This window comes from Rhopalosiphum padi, chromosome 1, assembly GCF_020882245.1.
Source record: "Rhopalosiphum padi isolate XX-2018 chromosome 1, ASM2088224v1, whole genome shotgun sequence".
NCBI classification, from domain to species: domain Eukaryota; kingdom Metazoa; phylum Arthropoda; class Insecta; order Hemiptera; family Aphididae; genus Rhopalosiphum; species Rhopalosiphum padi.
This window is the reverse complement of record NC_083597.1, coordinates 55,508,552-55,536,102: the sequence shown is the minus strand read 5'-3', so window position 1 is coordinate 55,536,102 and position 27,551 is coordinate 55,508,552. Positions and strand designations below refer to the sequence as shown.

At 25.6% G+C, this 27,551-nt stretch overlaps 1 protein-coding gene across 3 annotated transcripts in view; it reads left to right on the top strand.

Annotated features, from left to right (window-relative positions):
* Positions 1-27,551, top strand: part of LOC132917474 (neurobeachin) — a 225,672-nt gene that overhangs the window by 85,388 nt on the left and 112,733 nt on the right. For all 3 annotated transcript variants that reach the window (XM_060978226.1, XM_060978225.1, XM_060978224.1), the window contains one exon: positions 3,365-3,469. In XM_060978226.1, coding sequence (XP_060834209.1) covers positions 3,365-3,469 — 105 coding nt within the window. The remainder of the gene's footprint in view (positions 1-3,364; positions 3,470-27,551) is intronic.

The window sequence follows — 27,551 nt, the reverse complement described above, 5'->3', positions numbered from 1 at the left end:
AACAGCATATTATTCTAGACGTGGTATATATTTTATAACACACTGTATGTTTTCAGCATGTGGAAGCGTTTTTTTTTTAATTATTATTATTATTAACGTTGACAACAATTTTTATGCTTGATCAACCAGCTTGAACATTTAAAACTGATTTTACATAAGTTTTTTTTTATAGAAATAATTATGTTCGTCGAGACTTGGAACTTTGTGCTATTACGTATGTTATTATATTATGAAGTATATAAAGTAATATATTTTTTTAAATATTAGTGCAACTTGACATATTTCTAATGAAAAAAAATAAAATAAAAAATATCTCTAGAAATATTATAGGCTGACAGAATGTCTCCGCTTAGATAGTTTTATGTGTACAATAATAATGATAATATACCAATTGATTCATGTTTAACTTATCCGAATAATTTTTTTTTTTAATTATTTCTAGAGCGTGCTTTTCTCTAGGTATACAAATTGCTATATTTGTTGACCCTTTAAGCAATTTGCTCCTTTAAAACTCGTTAAATAGGTTAACCATTCATATTTAAGTCTTATACTGATTATCTGTTGTCTTTAGGTTAAAATAAAATATATATATAAATCTTAAAATATCCTTGGAAAAAAAAAATTATAAAATTACCAGTAATATGTATTATTTAATGTCGACTGATTTATTTCATATAGGTATATTTATATATCTATTTATATTATTTAATTTTATACTTAATGAATTAATAATATTATATTTAATCTTTAAAACTGGCGGTCATCGAGAGTAACGAAAAAGAAAATAACTATTGTGTAATATATATCGTACTATTACAACAAAGAAATGTCATATAATATTATCTTAAGATTGTTGAAGTTGCATTACAGTTTGCATATTAATTTTAAGTCCTTGCTCGCTTCGTTTAATTAAAATGCCGTATCTTATCTAAATAATCCAAACAAAACATTGCATGGTTGCGTACCATAATATGTTAGTTTTTAACGAATTAATTCAATATGCGTATGCCTAATGAATATTGAGTTTGATAATCCATTATTCTTATATATTCTCACTGTGATGCAATGACGTATGTTGAATTGAGTATCTTAAAGATGAAATTGATTAATCGATCACATAAATGAACAATGTTCACTGAACATATTTATAACCTAATCGTCTAGTGATGCGATACAATTATTTCATCACAATAAACAATATAATAACTTTAATTTTTTTTTTTAAATTATTGGTGCAGTACCACATATTAGCTTGTTGTTGATTTTTTTAAAAACCCTTTTTAGCCCTATTAACGATCTGTAGGATGTAGGGATTTTTAGCAAATAATTTTTTCTTCACTGTATTTCATCAGGATAAATAAATTTTTTTTTAACTAACGTGAATATTTTATACAGAATAATAGTTTAATCATTTTCGAACAGTTGCAGGTTGAAATTTAAAATACGTACATAAATAATCACAATTGATGATAATATGACAAATTTGAATACGGCATGAAGCGACGCGTTATAATTATGATTCTGTAATCATTCAAAATCCAAAAACAGATAGGATATTGAAAATATAACCATTGCGTATTCGTTTATTAGATAAGAATTTTTTTCAGTTAAAAAAATAATAATTTTTGTTAGACGAGTACGTGGTTTTTTTTATTTAACGTTTAACTTTTAACGGTAGAAATCTTCACTGACTGTTTAGATAAGTTTCAAACTTCTTAATGATTCTTTGAACTCTAGAATGTATGTAATGAATTCAGTCATGGTTACATCAGTCGCTGTTGAATAAAAATTAGTCCAAAATCAATAAATACAATTTCCAGTTGAATCGTAAAATGTTTAAGTTTATTAGAATTGAAAATAGGTTTTTGTAATGCGTATATATTTCTATTGCATGCATACTTCTTCGGTATCTGTTAAATTAACTACTACCAACTTTTTGAAACTATAAAGATATACACACTATATTGCTCTAGTGAATTTAATTAAATAGTATTTGTTGAGATAACTTTCAAACTCTTCGAATTACGAATTTCCATCGTTATGTCAATAATGCTTTGATTGTAAACACCGTTTATATAATAATAATATTGAAAATGTTTTATTCATATAATTTATAAATTCCAATTTTATATTTTATTACATTTGTATTTTTTTCATAACTTTTTTGTTGGTGTTATACCTATACTTTATGTTCCACTTGCTGACTACCATGGGCGTTTATCTGAATAAATATATGTATAACTGTTTAAGTACAATCCCTTTGAAAAATCTTTGGTGTCAAATACAGAAAACAACGTAGAACATTATAGCTTTTAATATACTAATTACTCTTATTATGATGTCGCTGTATATCCATTTATTAATAATTAATACCTTTGTTAAATACTGTACACATTTTTGAAATATTTAAAAAGAAATAAAGATGTTTAATTAATGTAATCATGATTTATTAATTCATGATACCTTGTTGTATTTATGTTTGAATATTGAGTCAATATATTATTTAGTTGCACACGACACATGCTATCGAAGTTAATTAAGAATTATTATTCCGATAAGATATGTAATATGTTTGGTCATTAATCAAAATTAGAATTTATGCATTGTGAAGATCAAATTATTATTAAACTGTTATAGATAAATTGTAATTATATTAATATTAATATTATTATTATTATTGTTATGATTATGTATTGTAATAATAATATTATTTGACTTTTAGTGGTTAATATAGTTTGTGGTTATTGAGTTATATCGTACGTCATTATAATTATTAGTTACTTCCAATAAATAATTTATGTAAAATCCATATTATAGTTCCTTAAAAAAAAAAAAAATATATTCTTTAAAACTTTATTACTATACCTATATAACTCTACGCATTGTTAAATTTATCAGTTTAATTATGTTAATCTGCTAAAAATGTTTCACGTAAAAGTATATTATGTCAAGTTAAAAAAAGTATAACAATTGTTAATATACTTTTAATCTCAAAAGTTTCAGAACCTACGCTTGGTAAAACTACGCTGTTTTAAATTTGAAATTTTCGTGTTGAACAATTGTTCATCGTAATAAACTATGTTCATTTGTAATTTTTATATATATATATATATATATACATACATATACATAATAACACCACTGAATATTAAAAAAAAAAATGACATAACTTGTATTAATTCTATCGATTTTTCAGTACACTTCACTCACTGTAAATATTTAATTATTTTTTTTTTTTTACGCTGATGATGCTATTTCCAAAAGGCTGGAAAATTACCTCAACGTCACACCTCTATCTTGTCTTATTTCTATCTGTGCAAATGTATTCAAAACTAACCGAGAGTATGATTTAATTTTGTTACAGTTGGTTGGCGGCGAATTCGACATGGAATTAAACTTTATCATACAAGATGCGCAAAACATCCGACATATGTTAGAACTTTTAGACCATTGTCCTCCGAACTTACAGGTAAGTCAAGAGATTTACTTTATTCCTCAAGGTTTTGTAAGTTTTCTGTTCATAATGTGTGATTGTGTACCTATAGTTTATTTATTGTAAACATGTAAAAAAAAAAAAAATCATTTTTATATATCTGTTAGTATCCCTGAATCGGGAATTTTTATAGATACATTTTAAGAGGTTTATGAAATTATGTCATAGAAATTGTTGACCTATATTGTAAACAAAATATAATTTACTTAAGTTGTTATGATCAACTATCGGCCATCATGATACTGAAAATATTTTAGTAACGCTTATTTAATATTTCAATTTGTTTCGGACGTTTAAAGATTGTACTATTGACAATCTCTATTGTCACGAATACGAATTGATTTTATGCTTAACATTAAGTACAGAAGAAAATTTATCATAGTGTCTTATTTATTATTAAATTTTATTGTACAATACATTTCGTGTTATTATATACCTAATTTAAATATAGTTTTATTACTACGTAGTTCAATAAAAATGGCGTATTATTAAGTTTATTCCTTTTCAAATTAAAAATTCTTGTAAATAAAAAAATAAGTTACTTTTTTACTGTCCTATTTTTATAAATAGTTGTAAATGATTTGATAACCATAACTTATTATACTAAAATGTAGAACTTCAAGATCTTAAACCTATTAAACCTGGTATTACAATTTTTATGAATTTTTAATATATAAATAAGTCTTTTTAATGTTAATTTAAGTAGGATAGGATACAAATACCATATTATACTGTTCCTGTTACGTTTTTTGTCTCAGTGCAGAATAGTTTGGTGATAACATTTTTAATTTTAAACCATTAAAAAAAACGCATTCGTTTTATTATCCTTACAGAACATGCTACTATAACATGACAAAATTATTAAGATTTTGATGTATGAGTCTATAGTGATAAATCCATATTACATATTATACGTATATTAGTCTAAAATATTGCACGGATTTTAAATTCGGTATTTTTATTTGTTTTAATCAATATGATTAATATAAATGTAATTTATGTATTTAATATTATTTATGTTCATCGTAATTTGCTACATCTAATATTTCCATTGCATCAGAATTGTGTTTAACCACATTATGGTTGTTTGTAGTTTATTAATATATAATAAGTATTTTATTCATCCAAAAGGAAACTAACATTTTCGTTTACTTCCCTCAAATAATATAAAAACACAATATACTGTATACGAATTACAATGATAAGTTGTTTAAATCTATAGAACCCTTTTGGTCCACAGTTTGCACTCCATTGTTGTAAATATTTATTTTGTCTCAGGATGTGTAATTTTCGATGTATTTGCACTTGTTATAGTCGCCGGTCGCCGATTTTATGAACTACGACATTTTAGTTGATACAGTAGCATCTTTGTTCATAAACTTTTTTAATGTACATTTTAAGTTGTTATATTATGAAAACAGTATTCTAGTTAAATATTTTAACCTTCAGAATGTTTTTAATGCCAGTTTTACAACCTTTCCTTGTTGTTTATGAAATCTAATTCCAATTAAACTTTTGACACTTTTAGTGACATAAATGTTTTTTTTCACTTTAAAAGGAAATTGATATATTACTCTATGTTTTTTTTAAATGAAACGGTTTTATTTTTATCGTTTAATCATTTATTTTTAACTAGCAATTTAAAAATATATTTGTTTCATTTTAGTTAGCATTTTTATTAATATAAATAAAGGGAATTAAAAGATAACTCGTATAATATACCTATAGTATAGTTATAATAAAAATGTTTTTATTAATTGTCCTGTGACTTTTAATTAGTTTCTGATATAAGAACTTTATCGAAATAGACATTTGACACAATCTAATCATAGAATCTATAGCAAAAAATTATAAATACTATAATTTTTTGATATAATCTGCTTCATTAGTGTATTATATTAGAACTTTGTAGTTTAAATAAAATGAATGTAAAGTGTTAAACTTAAATTGAATTAGACCTTTGAAGTTTGAATTTCAATAAAATAAAAGGTTAGTTTTGAACGTATGTAAATGCTTTCTTGTGTATAATTAAAATAAAAAATAAAATCTAAGATTAATTTCTGTGTTTCATGTGGTTTTATACTCGTTACAGTCGTAACAGCATATGTTTACAACCGTATTTATCAAATCATTTTAAAACTTATTATTGTTTATTTTTATGAGTTATTAAAAAAAAATATTATTTATTTATTTTAAATTTGACTTAAATATTGTTTTTGTGTTAAATATTACATAAGAAAAATCAAGTTTTACTATACATTTTAATTGGAAACAATATATTCAAATAAAATAAATGGTTTTAATTATAAAATTATGTAAACATTTTATATTTGTTTATTTTATATTAATTATTCAATTTAATTTGAAGTTTTTGATATATCAAGTTATTATTAATTATTATTACCTTATAAATTATTCCTGTGATTCAAATATAAAAGAGCCTTTACCTTAAAAAGTTATACATTGTAATTTAGAAAATATATATGACCTATTTGTGTCAAAACAACGTCTAGTTTTATTATACTTGAATTTGCACTTGTTTTGGATTGCAGTGCGTTTTGAAATAACAATTTCCTTGGTCATTATTCTTGCGTTACATTTAGATTGTAGTGTGTATTTCATCTTTGTTCGTATTATATACTTATATAATATAATAGTAATAAATACGTGTTAAGAGTTTTCCGTACAAAACGAAATTTTTCTCTGTATGTTTAGAATGCACGGGCAATATATTGGGTGGTATAATATATTTCTAGTCTTTTCTGGATTTTCTTTCTATTTCCCACTCCCATTCCCGCTTATTCCCAACTCACCTGCACTCTAGTAGGTTTTCATGGGCTAAAATATCTGTTATTTTGTCGGCAGAAATTTATCGTCTCACATCTTTTACGTGTAATTTATTTCACTTATCACTGGCACAAATTTCACACACACAGGAAAGTGTTATTGGAAGAATTGATCAAGAAGTCCTTTTTCAAATAAAATTAGTTCATATCTCTATTGGTTTTGAGTGTCACTTGTATTCATTTTAAATGTGTTATTTAAAAACATTTAAATTTTATCTAATTACACCTAATTATCTATTCTAGAATATTAAATTGTGCAATGTAGAAATGATTTTATCACTTATAAATATTTTTTTTTATTTTATAAGTATATAATATTACACTAGATATATTAACATTCTATTCTAAATATCCAAATTATATTAGTATCAACAATTGTTGTTAATATAATTGAATATACCTTCATTATATTATATTCAACTGTATGAGTTACTTTTGTATTTTATCAAAATAAATTTATCACAATTATATGTATATATATATATAATCAAAGATAAAATTAATTTGCGTTCGGATTTTGTAAATATTTATTAACTGATAATGTTATAATTTTTATCATAGGTAATATCATAGTCAAATGATTTAATCATATTATTATGATATTAAAAATGTTCACGGTAGTTGAACTTAATTTTAACGAATAGATTGGTTTGTAGAAATCAAACTGTTTTAATAGTGGAATTTAATTAGTACCATATTTTTTTTTTACTCCTTTATCATCCTCTGTTTGAAGTTGTGACATTTTCTAGAAGACACTTCGTGACTATTCTGCAAAACTACTGTTTCAAAGACGAGTGACAATCAAAAGTTTTTTGTTCTCACTTCTCTTGCTCTTAATTTAACGTTCGGACTGCTGATTTAAAAGTTGTTTTCACACAATCTGCAGAGAAAACATACGCACTGTAATTGTTGTACAATTTCTAGTATAACTTTACATTGGTATTTTTATTTTATATTAAGTGTATCTTGTAATGATTTTGGCGTGTAAAAAAATAATTGTTATTTAATTGTTGTTCACAGTTAACTCACTAATTATATAGTAATGTTTTCATAATGTATTACACAAATTAGATTAATTTATTTGTTCAGTGTTTATTATAACACTCAAAAATGAATATACATTAAAGTATTCAAATGTTAATACGCCATAATTTTAATATTTTAATATTTTATTTATTAGAGTTTTATTCCGTTTATTAGTTTGTCATTAATATTATTATGATTCACTAATTCGTTGCGCTTCAACGATATTTTTTCATTAGGTAACTATAATGACATAAATTAATTTTATGTTTGAATGATTATTTTCAATCCTTTGACTATCAGTTCTCATATAAATTATTAATGTACATTTTTAAAAATAAATAATTCATGTGAAACAGCGTTCGTATCTTGATTAAAATACATTAAAATTTGAATATATTAACATTATCCATTAATTCGTATATACAATTTAACATAACTGTTATTTAAAGACAACATATTATGACACTTGTCTTCTAATTAAGTATGTACGGTGAATTAATATAAAATAAATTATTTAATTCTGTTATGATAATGATAAGTATGAACTGTTATGGTATCCCAAATGATTAATTTTAATTAAATATTTTTATCATTTTTTATTATCAATAGAATCCATAAAACTATAATTTAATATTTAGGGAGTATTATTCGAATAAGTTTATGCTATCGAAAATAGTTACGGATAACAGCTTAATATATAAAACATTATTTTATTCTGGAAAATTGATCCGGTCTCCATGGACTTCGTAGGTGTAACTACGGAGTATTGAATTGTTCAAAAGTCTGTGAACTATAGAGTTGTTGGTCAAAATAAGGTTTATGGCTGCAGGCAATAATACTCACTAGCGCAACGGCCAACGATAATAAATAACGATTGTTGAATCTGTAGTTTAAAAGCAGACGTGAATTACCTACAGCCCACACAAGCGTTCGTTCCCAGGGTATCTCAAATGTTCAGGTCATTTGGTGTATTTACCGTCCCTCAGGACTTTATATCCTAGCCCTACGCGTATTTATGTAGCCCTACTTGTGTCTCTTTGTTTTTCATATAGCATTTAAAGTATGTGTTGCTGATTTGTTTATACGTGTTAAATTCAAATTATTCTTTTTGTACACGTTTGTGTATAAACGAGTATAATATAATACATAAAATAAAATATAGCTGTTCAACTCTGTCTATGTTATTATTCTATTATGTGGATTAAGTTAATGAATTAAAGAAGATTTTCGTTTGTGACATTATATCCTATACATTATCCACATTTGGTCAATTATAACCGTTATTTGTCAAAATTGGTATAAATAATTCATAAAGACTTCATTTGATTATACAAATATTATACAATAATTATATTATTGTATATATATATATTTTTTTTTAGTTGAATTTTTAAGTGTTGTATTTTGAATTTTACTTTATACTTAGGAAGTAAAATAGAAACAAGCTTTTACTTTTCGACGCAAATATTAATACAAATGCATTTGATTATATATTTTATAAAATAACGATTTCGGGTATAGATTTTTCCATACAAATGCATATTTGTTTACATTTATCTTTTAGGTAGGTAGCAAAGTTATTTTGTTTTATACTTACTCTTAATTTTTAGATCGTATGATATTCGTATCGAGTGTAAACAATTTTTTTTTAAGTTAAATTGTTTAATATTTTAAATTATATTCATTTACAACTTACTTATAAAGTTCTGTAACTTTAGAATCTATCCACAGCAAAAATTAATACAATTCAATTAGTTTCAAAATATTATATTTTCTCTGAAATTGTTCATTCTTTCTATTAATTATTGTATAATCGTTAGAAAAAAATTATTGACCACTGTTTTCAGAAAATCTTTTACACGAAGTGGTTGGATAAAAATGTTTGTGTAGTGCTTGAAGTGGTCCAAGCTAAGTGGGCTTTTGAATGATTGAGGGAGGACTTCGACCGAAAACCAGTAGACTGGAATGGCCGGATGCTTTTGTGACTGAAAGTTTATCGTTTCCTATTTCTATCGTACATTAACAACACCTTTCAGTGTTCACTTTTTCCACATTTATCCTCGGTATCGATTTTTTTTGTTGCTACTAATACCTCTCACCGTAGTTGTTTATGGAATGAAAAAGTATGTATTGTTCCATTCAAAATGTACTCCTCCATTACAGAATTTATTTAATTTCCATGATTTCGTAGGCTGAAAACTTTTTATTTCGCATTTTGTTTTTAAATCTAAAAAAAAATGATTAGTCGTAGAATAAGTTTAGTTTTTATATAGTCGTAAAACTTAAACGTGCGTACACCTGCAAGAAACAATATATCACAAAAAAATGTCGTTTTGCTGCAGTACTAGTGGTTGTTCGTATATATTAAGGTTCTAGACACCCTTCTCGCTTTAGCAAGTCATAAAGCAATATTTTTCGCTGTTTGGCGACAGGTGTAACTTATCTAGACCACGTGTGCATCTCTTGTGATTTATTAATTTAATGAAATTAACTGACCCTGCAGCGGATTTGGTTTTTTAGTGTGCCCTGGTGTTTTTCATTACTGCAATCAGTGTCGTAATTGAGATTTACTATGAACGACAGTTGCTGGTTCCCAACATAAATACTATCTATTTATGGTAGTAAATATTTATTTGATAATTCAAATTAAAAATTTATTCAATCCATAAATATAAATCTATATTGATGATTTTGATTGTTATTTTTAAAGTACCCAAGAATAAATACTTTTTTAATATATCATATAGTTCATAAAATGTTGTTTTGTAAAGTTTAAGATAGATATATGATAAACGTTGCAGCCTGCAGGTAAATATATTATTATACATTTTCAAATTGCTTTTCTTTCTTGTGGTTAACCTTTTTTTTATCAATTACACTGTAATAGTCGTTTTTAATATAACAGTTTTATTATAAAATAATTAGCTCCACCTAGTAAAGTTAATAAAAAAATAATAGTTTTGTTTGTCTATTTACAATTTGAGTCTATTAAGTATGATATATTTAATGCATTTATCAATCGAGCTCGAAGTTCCTTGTAAACGAATAATTGTGTTGTGATACATTTTATTTGTGAAACTATAATATACAAAGTATTAAAATTTTTAAAAATTTTTTTGATTACTTAGTGTTATTTTGAATTATGTTCATATATTTATTAAATTAACTATTAGAGTAATTTTAATTAGAAAATAGTTTTCTTGATTGTTATAAACTAAAATTAAAAGTTTATTTTTGTCTTGTTTTTGTTTTTTTTTTATAATAGGTAATAGTTTTACGTAATATATAATCGTGGAAATAAAACCAATACATTTATAGTAGTGATATTAAAACGAGATATACAAATATGCTCGGAATATTAATATAAAATACATACCTACTTAATAAATATTAAACATACAAATCCAATAATATAAAATATAAATTAATATATAATACCAAAATTAATTTAAGACGAGATAAATAAATAGGTGAAAATAAAAATAATATTAACTAAATAAAATAATATTTAATTAATAAAATATACTGTTATTATACATAAAAAAAATTGTAATATATTTTTATATTTTATGAAGCAAACGTTTTATCGACATAAAGATGATCTTTACATTCAAAAATAATTAAAATCGTCAATTCATTTAAAATTGATTCTCTCTAATTGTACTTCAAAAACAGATTTTATTTGTTAAATTTCAATATACATATTTATATTATATGATGTACACAAAGAAATGTACAATAAAATAAGAAACATAGGTACACTGGAATTCAGGAAATATATTTTAGTTTGAACGCATTATATGACGAAGTAGATAAATAATCAGATTCGATTTTTTAATATCTGTATCACATTATTTTTTTAAATAGTTGTTTTGACTAATTATTAATGTTTTTTGTTTTATAACTAACTTAATAATAAGGATATTATTAAATAATATTATAAAATATTATTTAACTGTTTAATTATTCATATGTGTTAAACTTAAATTTATGTTTAATCAAAAATATACGTTTTTATTTTAAAAGAAAATTAAATAAACTCTCGATAATAACATACCATCCTTATTAAACCATTGGTAGAAATTATTCTATTTTTCCTGTAATTTGATCGCAAGTTAATAATGTTTGAAAATGATACTATAATAAAGTAATAATATAAACGCTGGAGGTATGTTTATCTTTAAAATATGACATAGATGCTTTTAACTGCCTTGATGGTATTTGTAGTTATAAAAGTTTTAAAATAAATTTAGGTTCGATTTTTGTTGAACTTTGAATATTTTTAATATATATTTTATAGCTACGACATCTAATATTTTTACATTTAGTTCAAATATTGCATAAATGTAAGTATGATTCGTGAGATTTTAAAGTTTTGATTATAAAATATTAATTTTATTTTTGTTTGATAAATACTTTTAATTCTTCGTTAAACCAAAATATAGGTATGTCATGATCATTTATGTCTTATTATTTTTTTAGAATTCCATTCACTGTAAAATTGATGTTAACATAAACAATCCATGTATCAGTTAAATTTACATAGTGTACTATACTTACCGAATCATTTTAGATAATTGACGTTTCTTTGTGGAGTATACCCATCAGAATTTGTTTATTGCAAAGAATTCTGCTAAAATATGAACTTTATATAGCATAATGAACAAGTTGTGTGTATACAATTATACGAAATATGATATTATGCCATGTATAACCTATATACGTAGTTTTAGAGAAGATTCAGTTCATTTAATTGTATTTACCTTTCCTGTAATACACACATAATTTTTGAGACTTTTTCAAAGCTGCTACAAGTTTTTCTGAGTGCATTTGTCTTGCACGGACTACAGAATCGCGTCAGAAATTGATTTTATTAGTCGTCTTATTTCTGTAATTCCCATATGTTATACATATTTTACATGTTTATAACTTAATATTACTATTACGTACGAGTAATTTATTGTATTTGTGCAAAATTGTACATACATTCATAATACAGCATATAGTATATGATAGAAAGGAAATTTTGGACAGATGTGGCACTGTTGATGCTGGTGTGGTGTATGGTAGTGAGGTAGAGAGGGTGACCTAGTAATGTATTCTTACCTTATCCTTTCCATTACTGTGCTATCTGTCAGGATCTTGTGTCGACACCATCTCGTTGAGGTGAACGCGTTTTGTTTTGCTGAACAGCGTCGTCACCATGGAGCATATATCAACTTCATCGGTTTATCCCTATTTGATATCTGTAGGTCCAACTATAGCAACAGCTCCTTGATCACCCGTCTTATGTTGTTAAACACTTCTGGTTCGCTTAATAATATTTCGTCGTGTAATACCGCCGAAAAAACTTTCGTGTGGCATCAAATGAATAACGAACCGTTATGTAAGAATAAATATATATTGTCATAAATGTTTTTTATTTACTCAACCAATTGAACATTGTAAAGTTAGTACAATGCTTTAAGTTTTGAGCGAAGAGATGAATAGATAGGTTTTACAATGATGTGTGTGTGTGTGTGTGTGTGTGTGTGTGTGTGTGTGTGTGTGTGTGTGTGTCTTTATTTGTATAGTTTATATTACAGTAGCAAAAAATATTTTGATCTTTTATATTGATTCATTAGTTTCTAGTAGAAAATTGGATCTATTTAGTAATTTTTGAAGACTTAAATGAAAACATTTTGTGAAAAAATAGTTGTGATTTAGCATACATAGTTTTAAAATAATTGGGTAAAACGAAGATTGTTCACAAAATTGAGTTTTGAAAAAATCAAAATAGTTTATTTTTTTAAAGACGAAAATCTCACAAATATATAAACACAATTTGTTAATAGACTATTTAAGTTCAAAATTCAATAAAACTGAATGTTTGTGTAAATTCTATATTTTGTTTAAATTAAAAAGAAATGCATTATTCGCAGGGGTTTGAAACTTTTTACTATCACGTAACTATTATTTACTATATTATAAAGTGAAGCTTTCAAAGTATTTTTATTTACTTTAATTCATTCATACATTATTCTGTTTGCCATCGTCATTGACTTATAAGTTAATTACAGCTATAGTAACATTATAATAATTACTAAATAATATAAGCGATCTGTTTTGGCAACAATTAGTTTAACCTATCATATTGCCAATGATGTACTGTTAGAGTAAAATACATAATCCCCGCACCGTCATGCAAAGATATTTAGATAATGTATGCAGTAGAATAATTTTATTAAATAATAATTTTAAATTAATTTATTATTACTTAAATATTCATTATTTTTGTTGTTGTTTGTCCTTCTAAAAATGCATAATTTTTTTTATGAAATTCAAGTCTTGTGTTCAAATTTGAAGAATTAAGATAATTTCAAAATAAGAAGTTGATTACAAAAAAAAAAAAAATAATAATTTTAATAAATTAATAAATAATAATAAACGATAGATGTTATGTTGTATAAAATCTAGTAAAATTTAGAATTATGATCACACTAAAAGGAAAAATATTTTGAAATACGATTAAACATCCGGTATAATATCTTTTGACTTTTAAATATGAATACCTAATCGTTACCTGTTTCATGTATATTATGGATAAATATTTCTCCTTTGTTATCTGTATCTACATTTTTTTTTAACGAAGTATATATTATAAAATATTTGATTTAAAGTTTTATTATAATAGTATATTTCTTGTGATATTCTTTGATCTAATCCCTTTATATTATGTTGTTTTCATATAACCAATTCTCAGTTGCAGTGTATTATTTTTCTTCTGTCAATTTTTTTTTTTTTTTGAATAACGGATCAAAGTTTTTGACGTGGAGACTCACACATCGCAAATTTCTCATATTATATTTTGAAAGTTCAAATAAAAGTATCGATATGAACTCGGATAATACGAATTTCACATAGCACAAAAAAACACATCCGATTCAAAATCGACATTATTCGTGATATTAATTAGTATTAATTTACATTAATTTAGAAAAAAAAACGAAATTTCGCACATCATCCGTAGGACGTGGAACGTGATATTGCAGTGGTTGTAGTGTTGCTGATTCTGATGGAGAGGGTAGAGGGGGTGGCTGTGAGGACGACGGCGTCCGCGGTAGAGGTTGAGGTTGAGGCGGCGGTGATCCTATTTATAGTGAAAGTGGTGGTGGTGGATGAGGTGCAGTTGCGCAAGTGGTTATTTATTGCACGTATAATATATATATAGGTAGACCATGTAGGTAGCGGCTCAACAATAGTCTCCTTTTCGGCCTGGGACGAAAGTAGAATGCTGCCATAGAGCACTTCCTGTGAGGGATCGTGAGCCCAAATTCCCGGTTACGTGTGCGTAAAACACGTGCGGACTTCCATCATTTACAGTTCATTTGGTGACGGATGTAAGGCTACTTATTCTTCTCTGAAAACGTTCACTTTCGGTCCGCGATGTATGTGCGTATTATCCGCGGAAGCATAGTCGATTAGTGGTTTTTTTTTTTTTTTTAAATCTTACATCATCCACGCGTAGGTAAAAGGTTAATTCTGATCTTAATAAAATCTGTCTTTCTATACGATGATAAAATCAAAAGATCAAATCTATAAAAATAAACGTTTAGTCAAAAAATCGTATTTAGAAAGTCGAATAAAGACGAATAACGTTTAGTCTTTCACAATCCTTGTGGTGTCAGTTTTTTGAAAAATATACTTGCAATACTTGGACATTAAAAATGTACGATACATTTGTTTTTAAAGCTCAAAATAAAAGTTAGATCCATATTTATATACATTATACATGTGTATGTAGCATATTATAATATGTGCGATTATATATTATAATTGTATAATAAATAGACAATTGTGCAACGTTAAATTAGTCAAATATATAAATGCTTTGGATAATATTTATTCATAACGTGGATTATTTTTAGTTGATTGTAAATTAATTAAGTAGGTGCAATAATTATATTGATTATGTTGTACACTCAACATCAAACAAATAACTCAGAAATAACATAATTTTTTTTTTTAAACTAAATATTTATTTTTATAATAAACGCTGCTGTAACTTTAAATATTAGGTTATATAATATTACGAATTCCTAACGAACTTCGTACCTAATGAAAAGTTAAGAATTATTTATAAATTTAAAAAAAAAACTTATAGCAGCAAGTTGTGTATAGAATACTATTGGATTATAAAGTTTCCAATCTAAAATGTATTTTCTCATAAATTAAAATTAGATATATAAATAGTGTTTTGATATTCGCTTTCACAAATTTCAATATATGATAATTTAGGTTAGCATTAATAAGCAGTCAAATAAGAAATAATAATTTTAGATAATGTTTTTATATTTTGTAGGAAATTACCTATATATAATATTTTTTTTCTTTTGAACAAAATGAAATATTTTCATTATTTTGTTGCAAATGTTATAACTAAAAACAAATTATGTATTTTAATGGTTTTTCCGGTGTATAATAGCGGAAATATACATTTCTGATTAATGTTTTTTTTCCGTATACGTAGCTTTCAAAAATCAACAAACACATCTTTCATAGAAAAAGTAAAACCTTCTCCTTTTTTAACAAGAACCATTAGTTAATTTTAAATGTTAATTACGAAGTGTCTTCAATGGGTGGCTTCTTCATTAAAATTGTTCAAGTTTCTTTCTTTTTTCACATAGCTCATAATTTTATTGTGCCTATAGGTACAGACTGTGTATCTTATAACAAAAAAACAAAAAAATTTTAATTTATATTTTATACATACATTTTATTAATTTATATACGTTTGTTATGTTATATTTAATTTATATTATACATGACTACATGAGCATTTAAAAAAAAACAATTTTATTGTATACATATTGTTTTTCATTTTATTATTAAAAAAAATTAGTATTAAATTAATTATTAAATACTCAATCTAAAAATAAATAGTTACAATATTTCTCACTATGTATTTATATCTATAATATCGTTTAATACGTTTTTAGTTAAATTAATTTAAGGACTTTTTAAATAATTGACTGTAATTGTTTCAAATTTAAACAATTTTCAACATAATTTACTTTATATTGAAAGTTAGCATAAGGAATTTATTTATTTATAATATCCTAAATCCTTTATACTTAAACAATTATATATTCTTTCCAGTTATAATTATTTGCTATACGTATCTATACTATTAAGATATTAATCACGCATTTTATTCCTCGAAAATGTGATAAGTATTATTTCGAGAATTTTTTTATTGTATTATACTTTTTTTTTTAAATCTTGTTTTAAAAATGATTATTTATAAGTTTTTATGATATCATTGTTTATATAATGGATGCCTTATTTTTTTTTATTCAATAAACTCAGTTATTTTATCTATTAAAATATGTTATCCACTAGTTTCCGACAATTTTTTGGATGGTGCATTTTATATTAGACTAAATGGAATTTATGTAACGAGCATAATATCACAAAGGTATTTTTGTTAATGCACATATTATTTTGATTACGGTGTCAACTTACAAAAGCTGTAAGTCTCTAATTGTTTATAAGTATAAAATTCCATTTTATTGTTTATTGCATTTGTTACATACTTTATAGCGTCTACCTTAGACCTAAACCTTAAGAAAATCATGGATTTATGTATAAGGCCGTTCTACTGCATTTCTGTTTTTTAATCCTTAGTGTAATCAGTCCCGTAGCATGGGAATCTACTGTTCATACCATCTGCGGCGTCTGTTGCTCAGTCATCTGAAAAAAAAAAAACGGTTAACTCTGCTTAAAACTTACCTTGAGCGATTCTAAATCTCCGTTATTCAGATTTTTCATTGTCTAAGTTAAAATTTCTTAGTCTTTTGTTGGTTCTTTAATAAAGTTCTTTAAACCATTTCAGTTGCCATAACAACCAAATGTTAACCAGTCATTTAAGTTAGTTCTAGTAGTTAATCTGATGTAATTGATATTTTAATACCATTTTTATATATAAATCAGAATAACACTGTTGAGACTTAACATTTTTATATTTTATAAATTGTATACATAATATAATTTTCATAACACATACACACACACACACACACACACACACACACACACACACACACACACATATTCGTATATCGGTTTTGATTAAGTTGTATACGATAATGTAAGTAAAAGTTTGTTATGCCACCTACTAAATGTACTTATTATACTAAACAGAAATTATCCTTAGAAATAGAGGCTGACCACAGTCTCCGCTTTATAATCGTTCTTCGTGTACAATATTTATTACTAAATTTAAATTTAAAACATTTATCAACAATATACGGAGTAAGATAAATAAAGTATATAAATGACGAGTTACACTGGACACATAATGTACAGATAGTTCCTTGAATATTATTATTATTTAAATATAATAAATGATAATCAATATAGTGAAGAACCCATTATTATTCTGAAGGGTATTAATTATGAATGTTGGATTCATTTTGCATTGCATTAATTTAACTTACAGTTTGTTAAAAATATTACTTTACAACCTAATTATTTAGAATTCAATATAACTTTGAAGTGACTTCAAACGTTAATTATTAACGATAAAAAAAAATGTATACATTGTAGATATTAAACGTAATTATAACTTTAATATTATTATCATTAAAATGAATTAATAAAGTATCTAAAACAAATTTGTGTTGAAACGTTAAATAGAAAGCTTGAAATTCTTTTTAAATTATGTTTTAACAAATACTTTAATTTGAAGTAATTTTGTTGGTGACTGCATTGTATGCTTTTGAGGTACGTTCAAATCGTATTAAGTACATTATTAGTTTTAAGGGCATTAGCTAATTTTCTAACACGCAATAAGAGAGACCAATATAGTATTATTATTATTATTATTTGGTAATTTTAATTTACAAAGAATATAAAAACGTCTTTTATTCGTTTGAAAAAGACTTTTTGTAAACATCAATCACGAAATGTGTGCAAATGTTTTTTTTTATATTACTTTATATACAGTGGAATCTGCTGCGGGCACATGAAAAATGTAGATTTCTTTATTTTGTTACAACTTGCTACGGTTTCTCTGTTCGTTCGATTCCCTAGAAGATATTCATCTCTTGTCGAATATCACATGAACTAGGGGAAGTGTAGGGTGAACTCGAGGCCCCCGAGCAGATGTGACAAGTGCAATCCATCAAGGCTGCACGGTAGTAATAGCCAGGAGTGGTTAGCAGCAATGTTGCGATAGATGAGTGAGGGAAAGGTTTGTCAGGCAGAGCAAGATCCTCCTATCCTGTAGTGTCACTTACGTTGGGGAAAAAATAGTCACTGGGGATGTCTCCGACTAGTTTTATCCATCTCGTAGGTATAAATAAAATTGATTTTACTTTTTTTCGTTTCTCGTCGAGAAAAAACTTTTCTGTAATTTCATTACAGAGAGATTATGTTCAATATTTATTTTTATTAAACTATACAGTAGTTAATAATGTATTATATTATATTCGTATTTTATTTGTCTATTTTGAAATAAGTTTTTTCTTTCATCTTTTTTTTTTTTTTTAATAATTTTTCTCGTTTAAAACTATTTATACTAGTCTGCATTTAAATTATTGATCAAAACAACGTATCGTATTCAATAGAATTTTGTATTATATGTTGTATTCTATACGTTTTAAAATTATATTAATGAGTGTATGAGTGTTCTGTAAGTATCACATTTTTCTTATTATGCCATAATTAACTAGTTGACATACTGAGAAAATTCGCAATTAGTTCAAGGTGATTGCTATTTTTTGTATGCTTATCACCTCTTGAAATTAAGTTTCAATTAAATATTGCGAACTATTAGTAGTTAAGATTTTTTTCTTTCATTCTGTTGAAATTGTATATAATTGTACTAAACGTTTTCAGGTACCTAATTAATATATACAACAATTTTAAACAGTCATTTAACATTTTCTTATTTAATTTAATAAAAATATAATATATAATTTTTATTGGTGGTTTCAAATTAGTATATATGTATTTAAAATAATTATTTATATTGATTAGGTACTTTTAAGGTTGCTAAGACTGTTGTTGAATATTGTTTGTTTGCTTATGGTCAATAATATGTAAAATAATAAGAAACAATTGCTTGAAAAAAATAAAATTTATTTTATGGTTACATGATTTGAATCATGATAACATTTCCTTTGTTTTTTGTCATTCAATTATGCGTTTAACTATCAATTTTTGACGATATAATACGAAAATATGTTTTAGTTTTAATCAACTGATTATTTTACTTTCAACATATATTATTTAACGAAAATTAACAGAGTATTAAATATATAATGGATAAAATTTAATTAACTTGAACTTTATGTGAAAAGGAAAAGCTCTCAATTTCTAAGTTTAAATAGTAGATTATTATGTTTTTAATATACGGTATGCAAGCCGAATGATTGGATGAAAAGTTTTATCCAAAGTTATAATAGTAAGATCCCAAGACTGTATGTATGTAAATTTATCTTATCAACTAACATGTTTGAGATACAGGACATGCTTTCCAGCCTTATATATTATGAAGTTTATTTATATACTATGTGTATTTTTGTTCTTAAGTCATTATATATAAAAATTCTTTAATAAATAACATTAACAAACAATCGATGGCTTTTACTTAAATTTATATTCCTTCTCATAAATTTGGTATCAATTAAAAATATAGTATCATTATTGGTAATAAACACTCATATAAATATTGATACTATATTCGATCATCTTATTTTATATTGGAACGCAATAATAATATTATTGATATAATATATAAACAGTTAATAATGGTTTATTTTCATTATATCCTTGAAAGATTTTTTTCTTGGGTTTTTATTCTATTTTTATTCATTTATTTTTTCATTTTATGATGTTTTTTTAAATATTCTTATATCACTTCTATTTAAATTAAAAAATTGTGGAATATTAATAAAAAATAAGGTGATTAAATTAATTTGTTTCAGAATTAGTTTTTACATTTTTATGTATTACTTATATAATTTAATATTTTTAACTAAAGAAAAAAATTATTTTTAATTTAAGTAAGTTTGGATGTAAATGGAATCTAATTTCGATCGTAAAAATCTGTCTGTATATTGGTTAAAATCAAGTACGTAGTATGAAGGGTTTCCAAATCGTTTTCAGAGATATTCAGTTGAATATTATCCTTACACCATTGGTAGATTGGAACTGTCCGTTTAACGATTAGTCTTCTATCGTCGTTTGTCGTAAGTGTTGAATTATAATTTTTTCTTCACTACTAAGATTCTTCGACGTTTACGTCAACACCCTCTAGCTATCTCGACTATCTTCTCTGTGTGTGACAGCTAATCCCCAATCCTACTTAAGATGATTAAAACTCAACATCTCAGTCGCTCATTCTTCGCCTGGGGTGGCGACCAAACCAAACATATTCTTACTAAAAATAATATAATTATGTGAAAACTCCGTCGGGTTTAATTTTTGTTTTAATAATAATATTTTTTTTTATTTGTGTAATTTATTGTAAATTTTGAATTTTAACTGTCAATTTATGTCATATATTTTGGCTAACAAAATATAATATTTATTATATTAGATATAATATTTATCATACTAACTATCCATACTAGCCTATAGGTATTAATATGAAACTTAATTACTTATAGCTATATAAACGTATTATTATAAAATATTAAGGCTGACAGACAGTTTCTGCCCAGAATCGTAGTTCACCTGTAATAATGTTTAATTCAAAATTAATCCACCCATTACCTACTTAAAGAGGGAGTTACACTATAGGCACCAACTATAAAGGGGAATGAATATCCTATTTTTTATATTTATATTTAAAAAGATTGGTAGAAAAACTTGACACGAAAAAGTACATAGTTACAATGTTCACAATACATAAATTAATTTTAAATCAATACAGTTTTGAAATTAGTTAATTTAATATCAAATAATAACTTAATAGTTAATTAAATTACTTAACAAAGTCATTTAATTTTGATGATAATTACAACTTTTTAGATATTATAGGATAATATAATAATATATTTTCATTTCAATATCGTCCATGGTATGCCTGAAATATAATCCAATTACATGCAAAAAAAAAAACCATGGACTATGTGTGTTAATATACAGTGTATGATTTAAATTCTAGTTAATTGATAAATTATTGCATACCCAAAATACTCCTGAACATCAACCTACATTACTTTATTGTATATTTTATAATAAATTAATTTTACTACAGTAGGTTAAATTATTTTTAATGAAATAATTGTATTTAAAAATGTCATCGTATGTATAATACATAATAATATACGTTTAATGTATCAGGTACCAATAAATAATATTTTTAAATTATTACAGATAAAATCATTATTCTACGTTTAAATATCTAATTTTGTCTAAATCTGAATTTATAATGCCTATTAAAAAAAATAATTTAATGCTAGTGCATTTTTATTCAGATTTTTAGATTATAGTTTAAACTAATCACTTCAAAATGGTATTAAAACTTAAATTGCTTGCTTTAAAAAGTATGAACATTTTATACATTTTTAATTACAAAATTATTGAACATTTTGGTGATTTTGATGAATTTTGGTAAAATTTTAACTATAAATTTTGTTTGAAAAAGATCGTACCTATGTATATTTAATGTATTTAAATAGCTGTAATAATCTCACAAAAGAAAAATTGTGTTAGATTTTCGAGATGTTTAACTCAGCGTTATTTTTCTGTTGTTATAATTGGAGTGTTAATAATTTCAATTACAAATATTAAAGCCTTAATTATTCAACTGTATTTTATATATTACAATATTTTATTCGTAATATACTTTTATTAAGTAATATTGTGAAAACGTATAATAGATTTGAATAAAAGTATATTATGTATTATATATTTATTAGTTACAGTTGAGTCACTGTATAATCTAATAAAATGGTCAATGAAAACGACTTAAAACCAGTTAATATTCATTAAATAAAAAAAATATTCTATTAATAATAATTATTATATTATGTAGTATATATATATAAAACTGAAATGTACATAATATTTGCCACTTAAAATTAAAGAGTATATATTTTATATTATTTATTAAATGTAAATGTATTGTATAATAAAATATGGGGAGGGGCAAAAATTATTGAAGCACCTATTACAAAAAATTTCATTAAGATTTTCCAAAAATGTGAATGCTACAAAAGTGTTACATACCATTTGTAGGGTCATACTCATTATAAAAACAAATCTTTCTTGAATTTCTTTACGTACGTTTACATTTTTTTTTTTACTTTTTTTTTTATTTATAAATTTCTATCTCAATTTACTTCCTGTAAGAAATGTTAAGTTATTACTTACGAGCTTATAAGTTAACTGATTTTTTCAAAAATTTTCTTTTATCAATTTTAAATTAGTGTAAAAATGAATTAAAATTAAAATTATTTAAACCACAAAGACCCATAAATATTTCATTATTTTATAATCAATTTTTCAACTTCAAGTTGTATTTTTCCTCTTATAGAATATATGCAACTTTTAAAGTTTATATGCACTTATAAATTATGATTGCTATAATATTGTTTTAAACCAATATAGTAATATTATGTACACTTTTTAATATAGCTTTTCCTTTATTTAATTTAATGCATTAATAGTTTAATATAGTTTAATAAAAATTATTTTGAAAAATTGTCATTATTCATAACTCAGAGTAAAATATGTATGTATAAGACATTAATAATGTTTAATAACAATACTATAAGACTCAAATGTTGATGGCCGATATTCATTCATTTAATACGTTTATTTTTATTAGTTTGTTATTCATTAATTTCGATTATTCAGTTTTAGTTTATTGCAACACGATTCGCGTGCAGTGAGCGGTGATATATTTCTGATTGAATTCAATAATATTATATGATTGTTAGCTCTTAGTTAAAATAATGTGATTAAACCATCTATAAAATAAGTGTTTGTCTGTGATATCGAATTGTAAACAAACTACAGCATTGACCAAGCTTTTGTAGTGTTGACTAAATGTGGGTAATGCGTTGAGCTTTTAATGCTGAACGGGGCCACATAAACCAGTAAACCTTTCTAAATTCGTGTCATTTACACGTGTCTTACTTCTTTTACCCCGTTATAAACAAATATTTGTAAAAATGCTGTAAAAAAAAATATATATATATTTATATTTTTCCCCTGTCCAACGCATAACATCTGCTGCGGAAAGTCGCGTTATAGTAACGACGGGGGCGATTTCGACGCTTTTATAGTCCAATTGTTATTATTATTATTATTATTATATTTGTTCAATAAACCTGTAGTCGCGTAACATATTTTAAAATCATCGTAAAGGTGAAACTAGGACATAATATTTCTCATCGCTTGAAAACCATCAACGGAGAATGATCTATCTATTGTATTATACCTGTAGGTTAGGGTTATGTTCGTATAATGTATATATATATATTTTTTTTGTGTAATGTTGCCATTGTTCTATATACACTGTATTATATATGGGTATTAATCATCTTTCTCGATTTTTTTTCACTTTCAAAACACTATATGGTATTTCTTTTTTTTTTATAAAGAATAAGTACGAGTACTTAAACATGGATACTTTTGTCTATCTTTTCAAGCTATATTGACGTGCATTAAATTTCCAGTTGCACCGATTTATATAATATTTTAACATGTTATTTGTTTGTGTATTTTTTATCGAGTAATTTATTAGTGACAAGACAATTCTAGTTTTATTAAAATAAATGTTCCGGACTTTTTTCTTTTCAATTTAAAGACGTTTTCAATTTAAAATAGTACGGCACTTAACAGACAATTGCGTACGTCATTCAATTATAACGACTATCTACGAACATAAGTACGAAAATAAAACTATTTTCAACATTTGAACACGATTCTTTTCTTTTCTTTTTTTTTATTATTATTTTATTATATTGTATATTATTATAACTATTATTTCTATAATAGTTCAGCCAAACTTTTAGTCACGTGCCGTTAAAAAGAAATAAAATCGAGAACACTCGAGATAGATGTATTTTTTTTTATACCCACGCTGTGCTGTGCGTTTGTCGACACACATGTAGCTAAATTGCCTACGCGAAACGCCGTTCTTGGTCAAAACTGTCCGACTTGAGTTTTACGTATACTATGGGTTCGAAATTACGTGTCCGTATTGTAAATAATTTTCTAAACCAGACATTTTTAAAGGTGTATGTTAATATGTGTATGTTTTTTATTTTTACTCCACCTTTTATCGGATTTACTGTCAAGTTATGCTACAGGGTGTAACAGTCGAATGTCGTTGAATATTATTACGGTCGCGACTCGCGATAAGCCCGTAATGAATAAAATACTGCGGTGCCATTATTTTATGGTGCCTCAACTTCGATCGGGATAGTTTATTAATTGGATTTTATTGCGGTTTACTTCTATGTTCCGCATTATGTGTATACAGCGTGTGGTTCTACAATAGAATATCCTTGAAACAGTCCTTAATTATATATCCCAAATAAAAACTCGTAATTAAATGTATTTTAGTAACATCCTTATTTCTTAACATTCCCCTCAAGACTAATGATTTTTAACGTATGAAACCTTTTAAACTATAAAGTGTTAATAATTGTATTGTATTTATTATTTCTTTACTTGAAATTGTAATATATAATGGATCCTAATTGATTATAGATAGGTACATTATTATTTAGGACAATTGTTTTTTAAATTATCATATTTTAAATTTAATATTTATAAAAAGTAATGTGTGTTTGGTTATATTTTTAATATTTAAAAACTATTAATCGATTTTATAAACAATTAAAAAATTGTTTTTATAAATACCAGAAAAGTTTATAGAGTAAATTAAACCACGCCTGACACACGATACTATCATGCCATATTATAAACTATTTACTACTACAAATTATTACTTTGTAAAATAGTGTTGCCGCTGTTATTGGTTTTTTTTTCACGAAATAAGCCGAGTAGCCGAGTAATTTAACTAATAATACACATTAATATACACAATAGTTTATTAAAAATAACAGTGTAACCATAATTAACCATAATTGCTGATGTTTTTGTTTAGTATTACTTATGAATAGTGCCTTTATTTTGGCAGACGTTTTTGGTCCTAAAATCATACCGCGAGTTCGATCGTCAGCGCATATAAGAACGACAACGAGGGAGTGTCGTCGGTTCGGGCGTAATCAAAAACAAATTAAAACCCGTGAATAATACAATGACAGCGGTACAGACAAAACGAGACTACGCGTTGACACGTGAATGTGACTACACGAACATCGTGTATGACGGAGAACCCTCGATAACAATCGACGTCGTCGGCTGTGTAGAGGCGTTGAGGGTTAGCATTGTTGTTGTGGTCGTCGTCATCGTGACAATTGGCGGTTTTGACGGGACATGCCGACTCCTCAGCTGACAATCGTGATTTTCCGGTGTTTAGCCCGGTGGCGACCGATTTTTTTTATTTTATTTTAGGTGTGTTGTGTTTTTGGCTCATGCACACGTTGGTCGCTTACCTATTCATAAGGTTCTGATATCAATGGATATTTATGGATCGACAGATATTGAATATCATCGACGGCGCCATCGCCACTACTGTGTGTTTACGAGTAGAGTAATAACCGTCATTTGTTTGTTTCACACATTTGAACAACTGGTTTATTGATGAACAGATCACTTATATATGTTTAGGTAGATATAGAAATGGATTAATGTTTAGTTCAAAACATTGGGCTTATGCTTTTGAATATATATGTATATAATATATCATCTCCGGAAAAACAGTGATATTCTACTATCGTCATAAAACCATGCAATTTATTCTCTTTCTTTTTTTTTGATAATTTTAATTGTTCAAAAATATATATTTTTTTATTTTGATAACTGCATGTTTATGTATGGTGAAAGTTTGCGTTAATTTAACTATAATCATACTTGAGAAATCCCTTTCAAAGAAGGTTTTAATAGCATCGCAACATCATTATATTATATTAATAATATAATAATTATCATCCCCAGGAAATAGTAATATTTTACCATTCATCATAGAACCTTGACATTTTTTTTAATATTTTTTTATTCACGAATATTTTTTTATCGTGGTTATAACAGTCATGTATGCGTGCAATGAAAGTTTGGGTCAACTTCACTAATAATAGATGAGGTATTCCTTTTTAAATTAGGTTTAATAATAATAATACAATAAGTGTGCTGTTAGATGAAGTGTTTAATGAACTAATTATTCATTCGTAAATAGTAAGGTTCTCAGTTTTTATTATACGTTGACATGATAAGCGCAACTAATATTTGTAGTTGTATTTTTTTATTGAAATATCTGAAAACAAAACGGCCAAAAGAATTAGGTACTACTTTTCCTAAAAAAAGTTCTTATTGTTATTATTATTATTTATTTTTCGTATAAATTAATAACATTAAAAGTATTAAGTATTTTTTCAACTTGCAAATTTTTAAATTCAAAATAAACTGTATGAAAGTATTATAATATACACAAAATAATCGAACGAAATCCAGAAATAATAACCGGACTTCGAACCATCCAATCGGAAGGAACGATGGTGTTTCCGGTAGGCAGCTGATTTACTATCTCGTCCTGACCCGTTATAGTGATGATGCGGAAGTTCTATTACGCCGGAAGCCGGATGTGGCATGGGTCGGAGGGAAAAATATTGGCTCAGCGTCGGTATGGTCGTTTGGACAACACTCTTGGGAATAGTCGTATAACGTTTATTTATACGTAAACTGGACACGGTTCTTAACTGCGATAAATTTTTTTCTGCCTTTAAAGGTCTTAGGAACTTATGAGTTTACTCGATGAAAATCTGGAAACCCTTTGGCCATATCGTTCAAGAAGTATTGAAGGAAAATAAATGAAAAACGTGTCTTTGCCGCAAGGAAACTTACACTGATGAAATCAATAGTGGCTCGGCCACAAACCAATTTCCTTGACTTCAAAGCCCTCTGGGAATGTTTACACACGATGGTGAAATTAAAACTTAACGGTCGTATACAGGAACAACAATTATATCTTGGCAATGCTATTGTGGCGGATACTATAATATACTCAAACCACTTCCGTTTCCAGTCCGTCCCACGTCAGACATTAAGCATATTTGTAA